The sequence below is a fragment of the Silurus aristotelis genome (assembly GCF_946808225.1).
Source record: "Silurus aristotelis genome assembly, chromosome: 29".
NCBI lineage: Eukaryota > Metazoa > Chordata > Actinopteri > Siluriformes > Siluridae > Silurus > Silurus aristotelis.
In genome coordinates, this window is record NC_139602.1 from 10,780,552 (window position 1) to 10,798,640 (window position 18,089).

General features: G+C 42.9%; 1 protein-coding gene across 4 annotated transcripts in view; it reads right to left on the reverse strand.

The window, feature by feature from the left end:
- trim62.1 (tripartite motif containing 62, tandem duplicate 1) overlaps positions 1 to 16,539 on the reverse strand; it is a 25,417-nt gene extending 8,878 nt beyond the window's left edge. For 2 of the 4 annotated variants that reach the window (XM_083535344.1, XM_083535342.1), the window contains exons 1-3: positions 15,631 to 15,809; positions 14,568 to 15,102; positions 1,988 to 2,083 (exon numbers count right to left, since the gene is read on the reverse strand). In XM_083535344.1, the coding sequence (XP_083391470.1) occupies positions 1,988 to 2,083; positions 14,568 to 14,975 (504 nt within the window). In that variant the 5' untranslated portion in view covers positions 14,976 to 15,102; positions 15,631 to 15,809. Of the gene's footprint in view, positions 1 to 1,987; positions 2,084 to 14,567; positions 15,103 to 15,630; positions 15,810 to 16,338 lie in introns of those variants that run through there. The other 2 variants (XM_083535341.1, XM_083535343.1) reach the window with 2 other exon arrangements.
- Positions 16,540 to 18,089: the final 1,550 nt, after the last annotated feature.

Here is an 18,089-nt window from a genome sequence, read left to right on the forward strand (position 1 = left end):
TCAGTTGGATCTCACATCATCAAGATTTGGCACAATTAAGAGGATAAACAATTAGGAACATTCTACAAATGATGTCTCTCAATCATTGTACATTGAAAAGCTCTGGCATGGAGCAGCTGGTGTTGAATATATCATGATCTCAGACCTTGAGATAATTTATAAGTTGCTCAAGAGCTCCCAGTTCCACAACTTCAACTGACAATGGAAAAGACATCACTCAATCACACACTCCGGTGCTCATGATGTTTCTCATGACACTGAAATATATTGACACCATAAGGTGCTTGTCAGGCCTTGAAAAAGAAGATTTCCAGGACACGTTCCAGACGTGGCAGGAATGCTGGGAGTCTTTTAAAGGCTACAAAATAAAGAACAGAACACAAGCATGCCTCTGGTAGAATCTCAGATGTGTGTGAACAGATGCCTGGCTGATAGAGTTCCATGTGAAAGAGCAATTTTCATCTATCCGTCTTAACTCCTTATTGACGAACCCAAAGTGAAGAGCGAGCCGAGGAACTGGAGTGAGGCTTCTGATGCACGCTCAGACAATCTCAATCAGGTGAAGCTCGAGACGGAGTGCTGTGGTCTTCATCTCGAGGGGCAGGAGCTGGGAGCGCAGCGGTGCGTAAATCGGTGCGTGATGCGACCCTCCCTGATGATAAACGAGGTGGACTGCAGAGAGACTGTCAAAAAACCGATCGCCTTCAGTAGTGTGACTGAGTGAAAGACTGAAGGAGGAGTGTGGGACAGAGAGAGAGAGAAAGAGAGAGAAAAGGAGGGAAAAAATAAAAAAATGGACGGAGAGAAGACCACTGTGAATTTGGTAGCGTCTCTCCGCTTATTAGCAAAAAGTGCCACAATGAAGGAGCTGCTCAATAAAGCAAACTGTTGTATGGAAATTCACTTGTCGAGGAGAGAGAGAGAGAGAGAAAGAGAGAGAGAGAGAGAGAGAGAGAGAGAGAGAGAGAGAGAGAGAGAAAGAGAGAGAGACATGTCATGAATCTGAAATGAGACAGGCAGCAGAAAGGATATTTATCAGCTGCTGCTAGGAAGAATTCATTTCGTTTTTCCACACGTTCTCGCTGGAGACCATTAAAGGTGAACAGGAGACAGGGTTTTAATACTGACTTCACTACTGGATCTATTATGTTCCCATTAGTACTGACTCTCAGTACTGATTTCATCAAGCGAGGGTTCTAAATAAAATCGATACTGATCCTTATAACCGATGACTCGATTTTCATTTTACTACAAGTACTCTACGATCCAGAAGCCACGGCACTACATCAACATTGCTACTAAACTCCAGGAATAACAGTAATAGCAATGCCAACTCTGATAATATTACATATAAAAAGTGTAACTGTGTACGTATTCATACAGAAATGTTTGAATCTTATAATCTGCGGAAGATATTTTTTTATAAAATATTAAATATCATTTTATATATTATTAAACCAAGTGGGCATTTTATTTACAATTGTTTTAACATGTAAACTGTTGATGTTCACAAATGTTAATAATAAAAACAAAAACAAGCAATTTTATGGTTTGCTTTTCTTCCCACAGTACCGAATCTTTAACTTTGCTACTAACCTTAAAATACTAAGTCCACAATACTACTTGTGGTTAAATTTCAGATTATCGTTGTCATGGGGACCAAAACCTGATAACGAGTGCAGTGATTGGAGAGGCTTTTGTGTTGGTTAATAATTAATTATTTTAATAAATTCTCTGTACGTCTAATTTATTAACTATTGGATTTTATGATATGAAGGGGAAATAAAAAAAAATGGCCAAACAAATCGGCTGCCATGATTTCAACGATTTCAGCATCACATCAGCCAGAGAAAAACCTGTATCGGTTCCACCTCTAAATCTAACCCATGTAAAGCAGATCTTCATGGAACTTGATTCGGTCTTCGAGTTCAAGGGAAAGCAAAATTCCACGTTCTGAAAGAGAAACATGACCTCATGCTGGACTAACCTTTGTCTCGGTGAGCTGCCTCTGCAGCAGCTGTAAAGCCTCCGTGTGTCCTCTCTCACTGTCCTGCAAAGCAGTCAGCTGTTCTTTCATCTCCCTCTGTGAAAAAGAGAGAGAAATCATCACTCAGGAAAACATCAGAAATAAAGTCCATTAAAAAAGGACGACCTCCATGTCAAGGGTAACTGATAACTTCCTTTAATCTTCTAGTAATGAAGAAAAGACAGAAGATGAGCAGGAGAGCATGGGTCTTGTACGCGCAGGAGACCGTTGTGGACTATTTGAGACGCGAGGACATTATGCTATCTCCATGGCAACACACCATTTTCATGAAACACCTACCACACCCCTATCGGCCCTTTATCTCTGATTAGATAATGAATGGATAATAAATAATCCTGAAATTTCTCAGATTATTTAGAATAACTAGGAGTAAATAGTTTCTTCACTAAACACGCTAATTTAAGGCAGAGCTGCACATCCTGGACGTGAACACACATTGAACGGTTCCCTGAACATCTCACCACCACGGTGACTGCAGTGAGCACCTTTTTATGATTTTTTGAGGAACGTGTTTTGTTAAGGCGTATGAGGCGCACGCAATCGATTGCGGAAACAAACGTGACTGATGACGTGGGCGGAAGCAAACCTGAGACGATTAAGAGAAATAAACATGAGATTTTTCGGAGAATGTGTTCCTCTGAAGATCGGGCATATTTAGGACGAGTAGACCACCCGCGTCCCGTCATGGTCATGTCCTGGTAATGCCATGGTCCTATCCTGGTCCTAGCATGGTCACATCATGTCCTGGTACTGTCATTGTCATATCATAGGTCTAGCCATATTCATGTCCTGGTCCTGGCATGGTCATGTCCTTGTAAGGTTGTGGTCCTGCAATGGTCATGTCACATGGCCTGTTTCTACCCTGGTCTCGACATCTTTTGGTCCTGCCCTGTCAGTTCACAGTATTGCTGTAAGCTCCTTAATCATCTGAATTCAACTGCCGCCAAATGAATGAACATGATACCATACGGGTTGATCGGCAGAAACCTGTTTCATTTGAACACTGAATTAAGTTTCAGCAAACACAAGTCCTGCCGATCCCACACCCATCTGTGATCTGGAGTTGAGAGAGCTAAAGAGGTTGTGCTCTCTGAGTGTGTCTCTCTCCTGTTAATCACTGAGGCATGTAGAAGAGGACAGACAGCACTTTCCTCTGATTGTGAGAAGCAAAATAGAAAGACGCATCACTGTTACTTATTTAGTGAAATACATAATGAAATAAATTACATTATGCAATTTTAACCTAGAGCACTAAGTTTGATGAAAAGGATTGTGACGCTATTCATTTATGAGAGCATTGGATTGCGATAGACCCGTGTTAATCAGGGTTACGCATTCGCTCGTCTCGCGCCTTTCACGTGGATAATGTCATGATTTATTTCTTTTTTTTCCTCCAAAAGCTCATTCTGATTTATTTCACACTCAAAAGTGCAAAGGCTGCGACGAGCCCCGGCGCCTCAGAGCCTCGGTCTACCGCAGGTTTTGCATTTATATAGCTTTCGAGACTTCAAGGACGAGAGGCATGGAAAAGCAATTTCACGTCATTCACACGGCACCTGCTTATACATGTTAATGGCAGACGAGTGCAAGCGGATCGGTTTCATTTCGACCCGACGCGCTCGCTCGGATGCTTGGTGGATCGTTAGACGACGTGATCGTTTATTCTAATTCTGATATGATGGCTTGTCCAATTGGTTTGCTTTCTTTCCTGCTCCCTGCACAAGGAACTGAGGACAAGCGTCTGCACTGATGATGCTGCGTGACGAGACAAGCTGTAAACAAACTGCCCGAGAATCGACCCTCTGACAGCATGCTTTTTTTTTTAGCTCTGGACTCAGATATAAGTCTGCGATTTCGTTGTTTCGGTGCCTCTTCATTAAACGGCGTGGCATGCTGAACATGAGCTAATGAATAAAGAAAAAAAAAATGAAGAATCAGGCTTTCTCAGGACTCACACAAAACCCCTTGGTGACAGCATAATAGTGCTTCTGAGGAGAAAAAAGTTAATCACTCGATTAACTGTGGCCCTCGTTAACAACCCTCCCACAAGGCCAAGTCCTGCAAGGACGCTGCAGCGTGACCTCGACAGAGCCAGCGGTGTAATTCTGTCAGCCGGTGTGAAACCTGCATGCTCCTGCATGCTCCTCTGTCCTGCCTCTGCGTAAATCAGGCTAGAAAGCCATCATCAGCACCGCGAGCCGCCCTGAAGACGCCGTAAGTCACGGAATCGAGACGTGAAGGTCGTGGTGTGAAAACACGGCATTCGTCCAGTCATCGACTTCCGATCCCCCGGGAAAAATCCTTAGATTGATTAGTGTTGAAGACAAAAAAAATTAATAAAAAAATATATTATCCTAAATAAAATGCTGCTAAGAATAAGTACAGCAGTCTCATGGAGTTACCAATATGTGTTTAAATATGCGGTACAAAAAGCATTTGTAGACACCGGAGCATAAGATTTGCTTCTTTTTGAACGTCCCCACTTATAATAACCTCCACCCTTCTGGGAAGATGTTCCACTAGATTTGGTAGAGATTTGTGTGAGAGTTAATTCAGCCACAAGGGTGTGAGTAAAATCAGCTACTGATGTAGGTGAGAAGGTGAGGAGGCCTGGGGTGCAGTCAGCCTTCACATTCATCCCAAAGGTGTTCAATCCGGTTGGAGCTCTAAAGAAGGAGATCTTTCACTCTGACCAAGTCAGAGAGTGCATCTTCATGAAGCTGGCTTTGTACACAGGGGCATAGTCATGCTGGAACAGGTTTGATTCTCCTAGTTCAAGTGAAGGGAGAGTAACCCTACTAAATCCAAAGACGTCCTACACAATTGTGTGCCTCCAACTTTGTGGTAACAGTTTGGAGAAGAACCACAAATGTGTAATGTACACATCAATAAGCGTACATGTGCAAATACTGTATACACACATCTCAAGACCTTTCTCTAAGGTCCGACACACACGTATTTATTGAAGATGAGACCAGAACACTGAGATTCGGCTCTCAAAAAAAACTAATTAAATAGTGGAGACACATTGCAACGCCCGAGATGTGATTTTAGCCACAATTAGAGCTCCAAAGTCGGTTAAAATGCCCCACACATTGTGTCCTTTTCCTCAGGAACTTTCAGCAAAAATCCATACCGTTAGTTCCTCTGCCTACTGGTTTGCTGTGATTACGAGAGCAGCCTCTTGAGGTGAATCATCGTGTTTGTTTTTACACGTGAAACTGGCCGCTGCACGGAGAGTGATATTTATAATATATTAATTATCTAATTCTATTTATTCATATTTTATTTAGCACATTTTCATGATTCAGTACTTTTAATTTTTGTAATTAAGTTCAGTACTATTTTGTGTGTTATGTTTTTTTTTATTTTTTTATCCATTTTAAAAACTATTCGTTTATTAAATCAGTTACCGGTGAGCACAATGCAACCTATCAGTCGACCTCTATATCCCATGCATGTACCGTAATTTCCGGACTATTAAACGCACCCTTATATAAGCAAAGAATTTGACAAAGATGTTTATTTTGAACATAAATACGCCGCACCTGTCTATAAGCCGCATGTCTACACTGAATCTAAGGAACTTTACACAGGCTTTAATGAAAGACAGTGTCTCTTACACGGCTTGTATCTAAACTGTAGCCTACCAAGAAAGTCATTGTTCACTGTCTTCCTCCTTCCTTTCACAACTATTTCTCTCGAGAGTTTATCTTTTGGCATCGTCGTGCGTTTAAAAATCACCATCGGTGAAGCTTTTCTCCCGATGCCGTGCAGCTCAGAATACAGGTGAAGTGTGTTTTCATGCCCGGTTGTTTTCAGCGTGACGAATGATTCACATTTCCTGTAGACAGTCCGAGTGAGCGGCAGATCAAACGTCAGAGGAAACTCATCCATATTTATGATGTGGTGCGGCCCGATTCAGTGGGAGCGCATCTGATTTAATATAAAGAATTTCATTGGTTCACCTGAACCCGTTCAGCAATTTCATTGGTCTAATGTTATGGGTTTCAGTTTTTTGGCTTGAAGTTTGTGAAACCGGGAAAAACCCCGGAAAAATCCATAAATTAGCCGTGGGGTTCAAAGTGTGGGGAAAAAGTAGCGGCTTATAGTCCGGAAAATACGTTATGTATAACGCAAGCCCACAACCTGTCAAAGGTCCAATAAGATTAATATTCAAATATCAATAAAATTCCATTGATTTAATAAAATAAGAATAATAATGTCCTCAGTAATGTCTGGCTGTGGTGTGTGTGTGTGTGTGTGTGTGTGTGTGTGTGTGTGTGTGTGTGTGGTTTGATGTTCTCAGGTGCAGGTAAAAGCCTCCCTGATGTCAGCAGATTGTGCTTTGACCATGCAAGGGTCAGCGAGATGGAAAAGGTACATCCTAACGAATATTAAATGCCTAAGCAGCGTGACCCTGTTAGGGCATGATGTACACTCATATCTTACCCTGGACTTCAACTCAACACTGCTTATTTAACAACACTAGCTCCAATTATTTTTTAGATGTCAAGCGAAGAGAACAGGTGTTTGCGAGCAGAAACACGACACTCCGAGCGAAAGACCTGCAGCAGTTCGATACGTGATCTGAGTGCCGTCTTTAAAATAATGATTCGTGACCTTTAGTTACAGGTTACAGCAGCTGTGACACTTAATAATTCATCGTGGCGCTCGAGTGTGTTCCGGGCGTGAAGGAGGACGAGGCGTTTCGGGTCCTTTGTCATTTTTCGACGCGAAATGAGAAGAAGGAAGAAAAAAAAAAAGCGCAGTGAAGAGCATACGGATTCTTGAGTCGCTCTGAAAAATCTCACAGATATTTCTTTTCCTTTTAGAAGACTAAATTGCTTTCAGGGATCGCCGCCTGCTGTTTCTTCATCACCCACTCCAAGCACGTCTTCACTCGGCTTGAGGACACGTTCGTGACTCTGCACCTTGCATGGAGGTTTTGTGGGGTATGAGACGAGCGGTGAAATATTTAAAAAAGTCCTGAGGTGCAGGAGGAAAGAAGGAATTAATGTATAGGACAAAGCACAGAGATGGGAGAGGAGATGATTATGGCTTTAGCCTTCACACTAAAACAGCATGTCCGTCCTCCTGTCAGGTCTGACCTCCCTCTGACTGCTGCTGCCGCCACACTCGGCAAGAGGAGGGAAACATTAGCAGCTCACCACCTTCCTATCTGATAGATGTCAGTCAAGAGATTAGAGGAGGAGCCACAGGAACGGAGGACGGGACGGCAGCAGGAAATTGGTCACGATCGGCAGATCGCTGCAAAGATCTCACTTGTTGAACAGGCGTAAAAATTCGTGAACGGTGGTTATGAAACCGTTTCGTAGTGGTGATTCGGTTGCCTGGTAATCTATGGACTAGAAAATGGCTTTTCACTTTAAAAACTACAGGTGCTCACACTACAAGAAAAACTCATCAGCACAGAGCTGTCCTGACCTTCCTGTAGCAGTATTACAGAGTATAGATTAGAGGTCGCTCGATTCATCGGCACCAATAGAACTATCAGCAAAAAAAACATACCGATAGTTTTTCCGGGTGGCGTCCGTTGCTGGGGGGCCTGAGAAGGTCCTATGTCATTACGAGAGTTTGAGAGCAAATTTGTTTCACCTGTATTGAAAAAATAAGTGTACGTAATTTTACGTTTGTTTCCTGAGTTTTTAGACACAAGGTATTGAACTAAATAAGATTATCATCATTATTACACTGTTGATATATTACACAGAACATTTCATTACCGTCCCAATTAAAAAAAAAAAAATAAATAAAAAAAAAATGTCATGGTAAAACGCAGTAGTATTATTCATGTCAAGTTTTTAAACGTGGAGAAAAATAGACCTGATGAGTTTCATGCTGCCGCGAGAACGTGACCGAGGGCTTTGGTACAGGGTTTGTGAGGTTTAATATAAACAGCCTCCAATAGGACAGCTATGAAAAGAATGCAGTGCTGGCAGAAGATCCTGAAGAGCGAGGTTTTGCAAAATGAGGTGCTCATGGCCTGCTGCTCCTGCAAAACACGGATACGCAGGACCTCCTCAGGCATCACCCAGATGTCAATTCCAATAGAGGCGAAGTTCTTGCCTCTTGGGCCGAATCTGCGCCGGTAACCAGGCGCACAGTAACACACCGAGCGCGGCGGATCGTTCGTCTCCGCGCCGCACGTGTCTGAACACATCTGAACGCCGTCCCACGCCCATGATGCACCGATATGAGGCGCGCTGCCAGGCTGGAGAACCAGACGCCATGATTCACTCGCACAGTCAACAAGGAAGGACGAGGTGAACGTCTCAGCGGTTTCCTGACTGATAAGCTCGGAGATTAGACGAGAGGCCATGGGAAAAGGGCGGGAGGATAATCAACCGGAGCATCAATTTTTAAGTGCATTCGAAGGGTGTGAAACGGCAGTCAATCTCTCTCTTTCTCGCTCTCTCTCTCTTTCTCTCCGCTGTAACTGAACAGCAACCGATATTTAGACTGAAAAAGGCCCTCGGAGTTCCGCAGTGCACAATTACGAAAAGTTACACAATATCACCAAAAGTATTGTTTTTTTCAAAAAGTAGCCAATTTTTTCAATCCAATTTATTTTTATTTGTATAGCGCAGGGATCCCCAAACTTTTTCCTGTGAGGGGCCACAAAATTATTCCATTCCCTAATGGGGGTCGGTCTGTAACAGAAAAGGACACGGTCCGAAGTGACTACCAGTATTATTGTGGCGATTTTATTATGATATTAAAATGTATTTATAACAAAAAAAAAAAAAAATCACTGGAACATGAAAATGTGCAAAATGATATAAAAACCAATATATTCATTAATAAAGAGAATTATATAATTAATAAATATAATATACCGCTCTCCGTGCAGCGCGTAGTCTTACGTCAGTGATTCGCCTCTAGAGGCCGCTCTCGCACTGACAGCGGACGGGAAGCCGGAAAAACTATCGGTATGGATTTTTGCTGATAGCCGACAGTTCTATCGGTGCCTCGAACTTTATTAATCACTTAGGGACATTTTAGTTCAAAAGCCCGACTTTATATAAATAAAACATTTAAAATTACATCTAAATAATAAAATAATGTAGAAGTTTGTTTCTTTAATTGTAAGTTTGTACCTAATGAGTGAGCAAATAAATGAGGAAGAAAACTTGAGAGGAAACAGACTCAAAAAGGAACCTCATCCTCAACAACGAATGTCCGTTCATTACAGTTCCGTCATTGTTGAGGTGTGAAGTGATGGGTGATTAAATGTGACCTGAGACACTGTAGCAGACTGTTGATATCAATTACAGTCCAAATCCATCCTCAAATTTCTTGTGTTGCTCAGTAACTTCATGGATCTTTAGGCTGTTTTTCCCCTCAAACTGGAGGTCTTGGTGTAGAAGCTTGAAATTTTCACTTTACTTGAACTAGGAGACCCAAATCTGTTCCATCATGACAATGCCCCTGTGCACAAAGCCAGCTTCATTAAGATCTGCTTTTCATGTGAAAGTTGGAGTGGAAGATCTCCTGCTATATAGCTATAAACCATATTGAACCCCTTCAGGATGAATGTGAATGCTGACTGCACCCCAGGCCTTCTCACCTCACCTACCTGACTTTATTAACACCCTTGTGTTAAATAAATTGTAAACGTGAGTGGGGGCACATGCAAATATATCGCTGCTTGAAACTGGGAGCGATGGACGACCGGCCGAACTGCTGTGTTTCTGCTACATGGTGAACACTGTTCTACGGGACTCGCCTGCAGATAAACGTTTGGAAACACATTAAACATGATTTCTAGATGAATCCTTGAGGTTCGAGTGTTAGAGCTTGAAAAAAAAATTCATTTTCCTGAATGAAGAGGAACAGAGGTGTGGTTTCTGAGGCGACTGCAGAGGCGGCGAGGCGAGAGGCTTTGCTGCATTCTAATGGTGGAGAGAGCAGGAGGGGTGAGCTCACCTCCGAGCAAGAAGAGCTCTAGTGAGCTGGAAAACGCATAGCGACAGAGACACAAAGAGAGACACAGAGAGAGAGAGAGAAAGAGAGAAAAAGGAACATGACCTCAAAGCTCAGAAGATTGCTTTGCACCTCTGCACCTGAGCTGTACGTTATCTTCTCAGCACCGTGTTTAAGGACAGTGTTCGGTTGGACTGATGACTCACGGTCGGCCAAAACAGAGTTGCATTCGAAAAAAAAAAAACGAGTGATTGAGCGATGTTTAACAAACTATTGAAAAATATTTTCTACCTGGGTATGGAATGTACATAGCACACAGGGATGAAGAAATACTGGGCTTATACACTGCTCATACAGGGCTCATACAGAGTCTATATACAGCTCATACAAGGCTTATACACTGCTCATACAGAGTCTATATACAGCTCATACAAGGCTTATAAACTGCTCATACAGGACACATACCGGGCTCACACAGTACTTGTACTGGGCTCACATAGGGTTTATACACTGCTCGTACACTCCTTATACAGGGCTTGTAGAGAGTTTATACACGGTTCGTGCACGGCTTGTACTGGGCTCGTAGGTTTATACGTTACTTGTACAAAGCTCATACAGAGATTGTACCTAGCTCATACAAGGCTCACAGATTTTATACACAGCTCATACAGAGTTTAAACACTACTTGTACAGAGCGCTTACCTGGCTCACACAGTTTTTACACAACTCATGCAGGGTTTATATAGAGTTTATACACAGCTCATACGCTGCTCACGTCATGCTAACGCTCCGATCTGAGTGAGAAAAGTGTCTGGATCCTGAATCAACCCAAATACAGAAAGTGAACCAAAAGGACAAACAAGCTGAATCAAGCCATAAACGGCGAAAAGGGCGGAGATAAACGATGCCTTCCACAACAACTCGGAACAACTTACTTCCCACATTAGGGTGCTCAAAGTTACGGTGTTCATCCGGTTTAACGGATGGCGATTGTCCTGATGAACGAGTGGAAGGACGGATGCCACAGCCACCTGAAATATTAAATTTTGGTTCGAGCTATAAAAAGTTCCTGTACGAAGGAAATAACACAGCGTGCAATCTGTACTAATTCTCCTGCTTCCTCACGCCCGGCCGGTTTGTTCCCGGCTGTAAGGAGACTCTTCGCTCTCTGCGCCTGATTAAACGGTGGGTCGCGTGCGAACACGTCCTCGGCGAGCTCTGTCGCATCGTATTAAAGGTCTGGCCGAGCGTGCGAAGCCTGCGAGGTGCGTAACAGAACACGACGCTCTGCCTTTCCCTGCGGCTGTTTTGTTCCGATGTGGCGCTCGATTCCCCGCTGAACGCCTGCAGCGAGAGCGAGCTCGAGACAGAGAGAGACAGTCAGGAAGCTCACGGCTCTTCTTTATACACCGAGACAAGAAGGCAACATGAGGAGGACGACAGTGAGCTGAGGCGGTGCTACAAACCAAACAGCGTCCTCGAAAAGAACAGGAAGCAACATTATCAGTGGTGTAATCCTGTTACTGCAGCGGCGCTTTAATGTTTTAGAAAAAATAATGAAGCGCGTTTCGATATATATATATATATATATATATATATAGGAGAGGGACATGGGGTATATCGGTAGGATATACCCCAATTCAGAGGAGGGACATGGGGTATATCGGTAGGAGAATGCTGAGGATGGAGCCACCATCTCGGATCTCGTTTTGAAATTCAGACTGGTGTAGGGCTGAAACGATTGCTTTAGCGTTGTGTTTCCCCACGGACCATTATTACTGACGCACTCTGTTTAACAATAAGCCATGGAGGAGTTAGAGGAAAAAAGATGAAGCAGAGGAGATGTGTTTATACAACAACAACTTCACAGTTCAAGCCGACAACATGGTTTCCAGTGGACGCACCAGAAATGTTGGATGTTTTCGAGAAATAAAGTTGCAATTGTGAGAAAATAACTAAAAAGTAGCCAATTTATTTATTTATTTTTTAAATGTGGTGGAAACGGTTTCCATATCAGACAAAAGATGCTACAGAATGAAAAATTAAGGAACAGAGTGAAAACAGCGAGGAGATTCGGGCCAAAGAACACGACAGAGTTTCTAAAGTATAAGATCATTTTAAACTAAAACAAAGAAAACACTGTACAAAGCGTTTATCCTTTTTAGTCATTTGAAATTTATTTAAAGTAAGCAAACTATTAGACCGAAATAATCACTTCTTTATTTACCATCGATCTCCGTTTACAGGACGGAACTCTGTACAAATAAATGTGAGTGTGTGCGTGAGAGAGACAGAGAGAGAGAGAGAGAGAGAGAGAGAGAGAGAGAGAGAGAGAGAGAGAGAGAGAGAGAGAATGAGAGAATGAGAGAGAGAGTGTGAGAGAATGTGTGTGTGTGAGAGAGAGAGAGAGAGAGAGAGAGAGAGAGAGAGAGAGAGAGAGAGTGTGTGAGAGAGTGTGTGAGAGAGGGTGAGTGTGTGTGTGTGAGAGAGAGAGAGAGAGAGAGAGAGAGAGAGAGAGAGAGAGAGAGTGTGAGAGAATGTGTGTGTGTGAGAGTGTGTGTGAGAGAGAGAGAGAGAGAGAGAGAGAGAGAGAGAGAGAGAGAGAGAGAGAGAGTGTGTGAGAGTGTGTGTGAGAGAGTGAGTGAGAGCGAGAGAGAGTGTGTGTGAGAGAGAGAGCGAGTGAGAGTGTGTGTGTGTGTGAGAGAGAGAGAGTGTGTGAGAGAGAGCGAGTGAGAGTGTGTGTGTGTGTGTGTGTGTGTGTGTGTGTGTGTGTGTGTGTGTGTGTGTGTGTGAGAGTGAGAGCGTGTGTGAGAGTGTGCGAGAGAGTGTGCGAGAGAGTGTGTGAGAGAGAGCGAGTGAGAGTGTGTGTGTGTGTGTGTGTGTGTGTGTGTGAGAGTGAGAGCGTGTGTGAGAGTGTGTGCGAGAGAGTGTGCGAGAGAGTGAGCGAGAGAGAGAGCGAGTGAGAGAGTGTGTGTGAGAGAGTGAGTGTGAGAGAGTGAGTGAGTGAGAGAGAGCGAGTGAGAGTGTGTGTGTGTTTGTGTGTGTGTGTGTGTGTGTGTGTGTGTGTGAGAGAGAGTGTGTAGGGTTAAAGTAAAAGTCAATGTAATTCTAGATGTTTAAGTGCATTAGAGGAGAACCCGAGGTGCCTGAGGGGAAGAAGGGATGAGAGAACGGAGAGCAGAATTGAGCGTACGGAAAAAAGAGTGGAATTGAAAAGAGATTATGAGGACAGACTGCTGATGTCGAGCTCACGCTACCCTACGCTTTACTACCCCACATCACCAAAATCACTCGTGAGCAGCTACACGTTCACCTTTCACACGTCTGTCCATCGTGTGACCTTCAAAAACGCTGCGTACGCAAAACGACAGTCCGGAGGAAATGTGTCGCTTCTAACCGTGGAAGAAGATTCAGCAACCAAGAAGAAATAATAATTGCTAATTGAATATCATGAGAAAAAGAGAGAGGGGAACAATGTGTAAAGGGGTGGTGGGGGGGGGGGGGGGGGTTGGGGGGAAATGCGACTTCGCTGCAGTTAAGCTTTGCGTAAGTCGCCTGCTGTGACCCTTCCGGCCTCTGGTGTGTAACGAAGCCGTGCTCAGAACTCCACACTTCTGGCAGTAGAGGCTGTGCTGAGGATAAACGCTCTCATTAGGAGGCAGAAGAGCAGCTGTTCAGGAATTCGCTGCCAACTCTCCGTTTGTGGGTTTGAAGCATCGCGCCTGGTAATGCGGCGTCGCCGCTTCCTCCACCGAGCTCCTCGGGGAGAACGTCCAGGTTCAGGGGAATGTAACAAGCTGCACTGATCATCTCTTAATCCTCGAAGAAAAACGTTTTATTGTTTAAATGCGAACGTGCCCGAGGCGTCTGAACCGTCTACTGAAACGTCTCGGGTTTCTCCAGAACTTATAAAGGATACAAATAACACAGAAACAAAACCAGTTCTTGATTAAACGTGACTTCTGTGGAACAGCGTGACGAGCGAGAGCGCCAGTTACAACGAGCTCAGAGTCTCGATTCGCTGAAGCTCGGATGAGATAAAAGGTGACTATGTAGTGCACGTGTGGAGAAACAGGGAGAAGTGTGAGAAACGCAGATTAGCTGTGAGATTTTGGATTAGCGTTGGATCAAAGAGACGTGTGAGAAAACAAAGTTATTATTCCATTCCAGGCCGAGGCGTGCGCTGCGTGTCCGAGGCGTGTATCGCGTGTCCGAGGCGTGTGCTGCGTGTCCGAGGCGTGTATCGCGTGTCCGAGGCGTGTATCGCGTGTCCGAGGCGTGTATCGCGTGTCCGAGGCGTGTATCGCGTGTACAGTGTGTACGAGGCGTTTATTTAGAATTAAGAAGACAATAAGTCTTAACAATATAAACAAATATATTTTATAAATATTAATAATTATATATATATATATATATATTCATATATTAATAATGAATATTTCTGAATGGTTTTGAGGAACTGCAGGCGACTGAACCTTATTACTGCATCATGAGGTATAAATCCTGAGGGGCGTCTGATTCATGTCTGATCAATAATTTAGAACTAAATAAAAAAAAAGACAGGAATCCTGACCTGTATCTCCTCGTACGCCTCGTCGATGGTGGTGACCTGGTGCTGCTCGTGCAAGGCGGGCTCGTCGCAGAAGAAGCACACCAGGCTCTTATCGCTGAGGCAGAACAGCTTGACCTTCTCGTGGTCCTTGCAGGGGTACGTGTTCCTCTGAGCGTTGAGGATGGCGTCGAGCGGGAAGGCCGAGTATCTCTCCACGATGTTAGAGAGCTTGAGGCTGGGCGAGAGCAGAGGGTCGGTGAAGGTCCTCCTGCACTCGGGGCAGTCGCGCGTGCCGTGGTGCTCCTGCCTGCTCCAGTGTTCCATGATGCACTTACGGCAGAAGTAGTGCTCGCACCCGAAGCTCACCGGGTCTTGGTAGATGCTCAGGCAGATGGAACACAGGAGCTCGTCCTTCAGACAACACGCCATTTGTAAATCGCTGTGGAGACGACGGGAAAAAACTGACAGGAGAAAAGATCCTGAGATTCGCAGATTTAAAGAGTTTGTTTTGTCTTTAGTGTGAATTCCTCAGCGTTCCTCACGATCGATCCTCGAGCTAAACAAACAGAAGGAAAGAAAGAAATTATAGCACAGTAAATTCCTTCTTCACATATCTAAGCTTATTATAAAGCTGAGGATCAACAATGACACAGCAATGGAGCAGAGAGGGTTAAGGGCCTTGCTCAGGGGCCCGACAATGGCAGCTTGGCGGTTCTGGAGCTTAAAACCCTGATCAGTAACCCAAAGCTTTAACCACTGAGCCACTTTCTCTCAGGCTCCTTTAGAGCTCTTGTCCACAAACATCTGGAGATGATTTTCATCTATTTAAACCTAGGAATTTTTTTTTTTTTAAACCCCAGAATGATAAATATCTTTTCTTATGTCTTCAGGGAGCATCAACACCCATCCCTTCATTTATCCCTTCATCCATCCCTTCATCCATCCCCTCACCCATCCCTTCATCTATCCCCTCACCCATCCATCATAAATCCGACCTGGTCCTAAGTTGTTTTTAACCCCGTCTCCTGGATAACCTTTATTATTATTATTAATATTATTATTATTTAGTACTTTTACTCCATACTAAAGATCATCTCAGGTGTAAACGAAGCTCACAGTGATCCTTCACGTCTCCGTTTTCCGACCTTCTAACATCTAAAAGTCCTGTTTTGACCCCGAAGTCCTCCTAAAACCATGGCATAGACTCCAGAGGGGCGTAAAAACCCATCATCTAGGACAAGATCAGACATCTTACGACTCCACTGTCCCTGTCGAAGAATAATGAAACGATATGAGAATATTAATAAAGGAATATTTATAATATAATAATGTGAACTGCTGCAAGATGCTGATGGGAAACATTACAGGATAGAAATATTGATGGTTCTTGCTGAAGGGGGATTTTTTTGTTGGAATAAGGTCATGGGATTTAATGGCAAATGAAGAGTTTTGACAAATATTAATAAAAAATTTTTTTTTTGTTTTTTAGCCAATTAACATAAATAGGCAGCTTCTGTGGATCTCATCATATATCATATACATATATAAAGACATGAATAAAGATTTAATTCTCCATCAAATAAAAGGTGACTTGGGGAGTTGTAATAAATAATTATGATCTATTTAACGTGACTGTCACGTCGTCAATTTATCAGAATTTGTACTGAATTAAAAAAAACCCTCTTCATGCTAACTAATTAGAGTTGCTAGTCAAGCTGGCTAATGTGTAAACAGTGCTAGCTAGCACAAACATATATATATATAGATATACACACCGGGCTGAAAGACTTACTCTGACTCGTCCTGAGGCTCCGGAGACGCCCGTTTCCATGCGTTTGCACGCAGAACTCCTTTCTTTTACACCAATTAAACAAATTTTCGCCCAAAACTTTTATTTAAACAAAAAAGAAATCGTATCCCGTCGTCAAACACGGACATCAAACGGCTCATCACGGAGCTCTGCATCCGACTAAGCGCGACTCCTCAGACTGAGAAGGAGCCGAGCACAGCAACGGAGCAAACCATCTTTACCACAAGTCCAAGGGGTGGCCATGTGTTAGAAGAAAAGAAATGCGGATATCAAATCCCCTGCTAATTTATTACATTGCATACCTGAGGCGATTGTATATATATTTGGTTTATAAAATGTAAGTTTTGTTTGTTTTTACGGTATAAAATCGTCTAAACGCGACAGTCAAGACAACCCGATCCCCCCCAAAACGAGTTACATTGTGGTACGGCTCATGCTTCATCGTGATTGGCGTGAATTAGACGCTATGCATACATAGAGATATAATATTAATATGTATATTTATATATTTATTTATGTATATTTATGTTTCATTTCTAAATACATTTTTATTTTTATTTACTACATTTTAAGTTTATAAAACACCACACTTTTGACTTAGAAATCCTATAATCCAGTATTCACTAAAGAAAAAAAATGCACATTATATTATATTATATTATATTATATTATATTATATTATATTATATTATATTACAAGACAACAGATAAACAATTAGGCCTATTTAATACATATATATATATATATATATATATATATATATATATATATATATATATATATATATAAAAACATTATTTGCGTAAAAAGTGCAGAAACTCATTTTACACGTTTTATCCGGACACCCTTATGAATATGCAAACTAGACACGCCCACAAATACAATAAGCGTCACCTCCATTCCGTGGTTCATTTGCATATTAATGTCTTACAGTTTTTCTCAGCTGCTTTGGGGCGGTTCTTATATCAGAAATGAAATTCTTAACACTCCTTGTTCAACCTCCACGTCATTTCATCACTTGTGCACATCATTAAAACATTTATTTTTGCTTTGGCTAAATTGTAAATGCTTTAGTGCATTTATTGAAGCGATTGTGTGCAATTGTCTGCTGTTTCCTACTTTATCTATTGTTTATGTTCAAGTTGATCGAAATATATTATACTGGTTTCACCTACATAGTTTTAACCCCAAAACATCTGTCAAGCCTAACTCTCTATTAAACATTTTTTTGGGGTAAATGTTTCTTGAATTGATGAATTGAACAGGTTCAAAGGTGAATCTTGTGAACCTTCAATTGGCAACAAAGCAAAACACAGAATAACAATTTCTGAAAATTGATGAACAACCAAGAAACAAACGAACACTAATACAGAACAGTAAAAGTGTGAATCCTGTGTGAAACTCGGCCTCTTGCAATCATTCATTCATTCATTCATTTTCTCCCGCTTATCCGTAATTCGGGTCGCGGGGGCAGCAGTCTAAGCAGGCCCCCGCCTTCGACTGCTGCCCAATCCTCACAGCACCGTCCCTTACGGTCCCTCCTGCAGGTGGTGAGCCCACGGGAAGGCGGCCCCACGCCACTCCAACGTCACGGACCTTAATATTTCCCTCGTAAGGGACCCCCGGAGCATAGAGGGTTAAGGGCCTTGCTCAAGGGCCCAACAGTGGCAGCTTGGCGATACCGGGGCTTGAACCCCAGACCTTCCAATCGGCAACCCAGCGCCTTAACCGC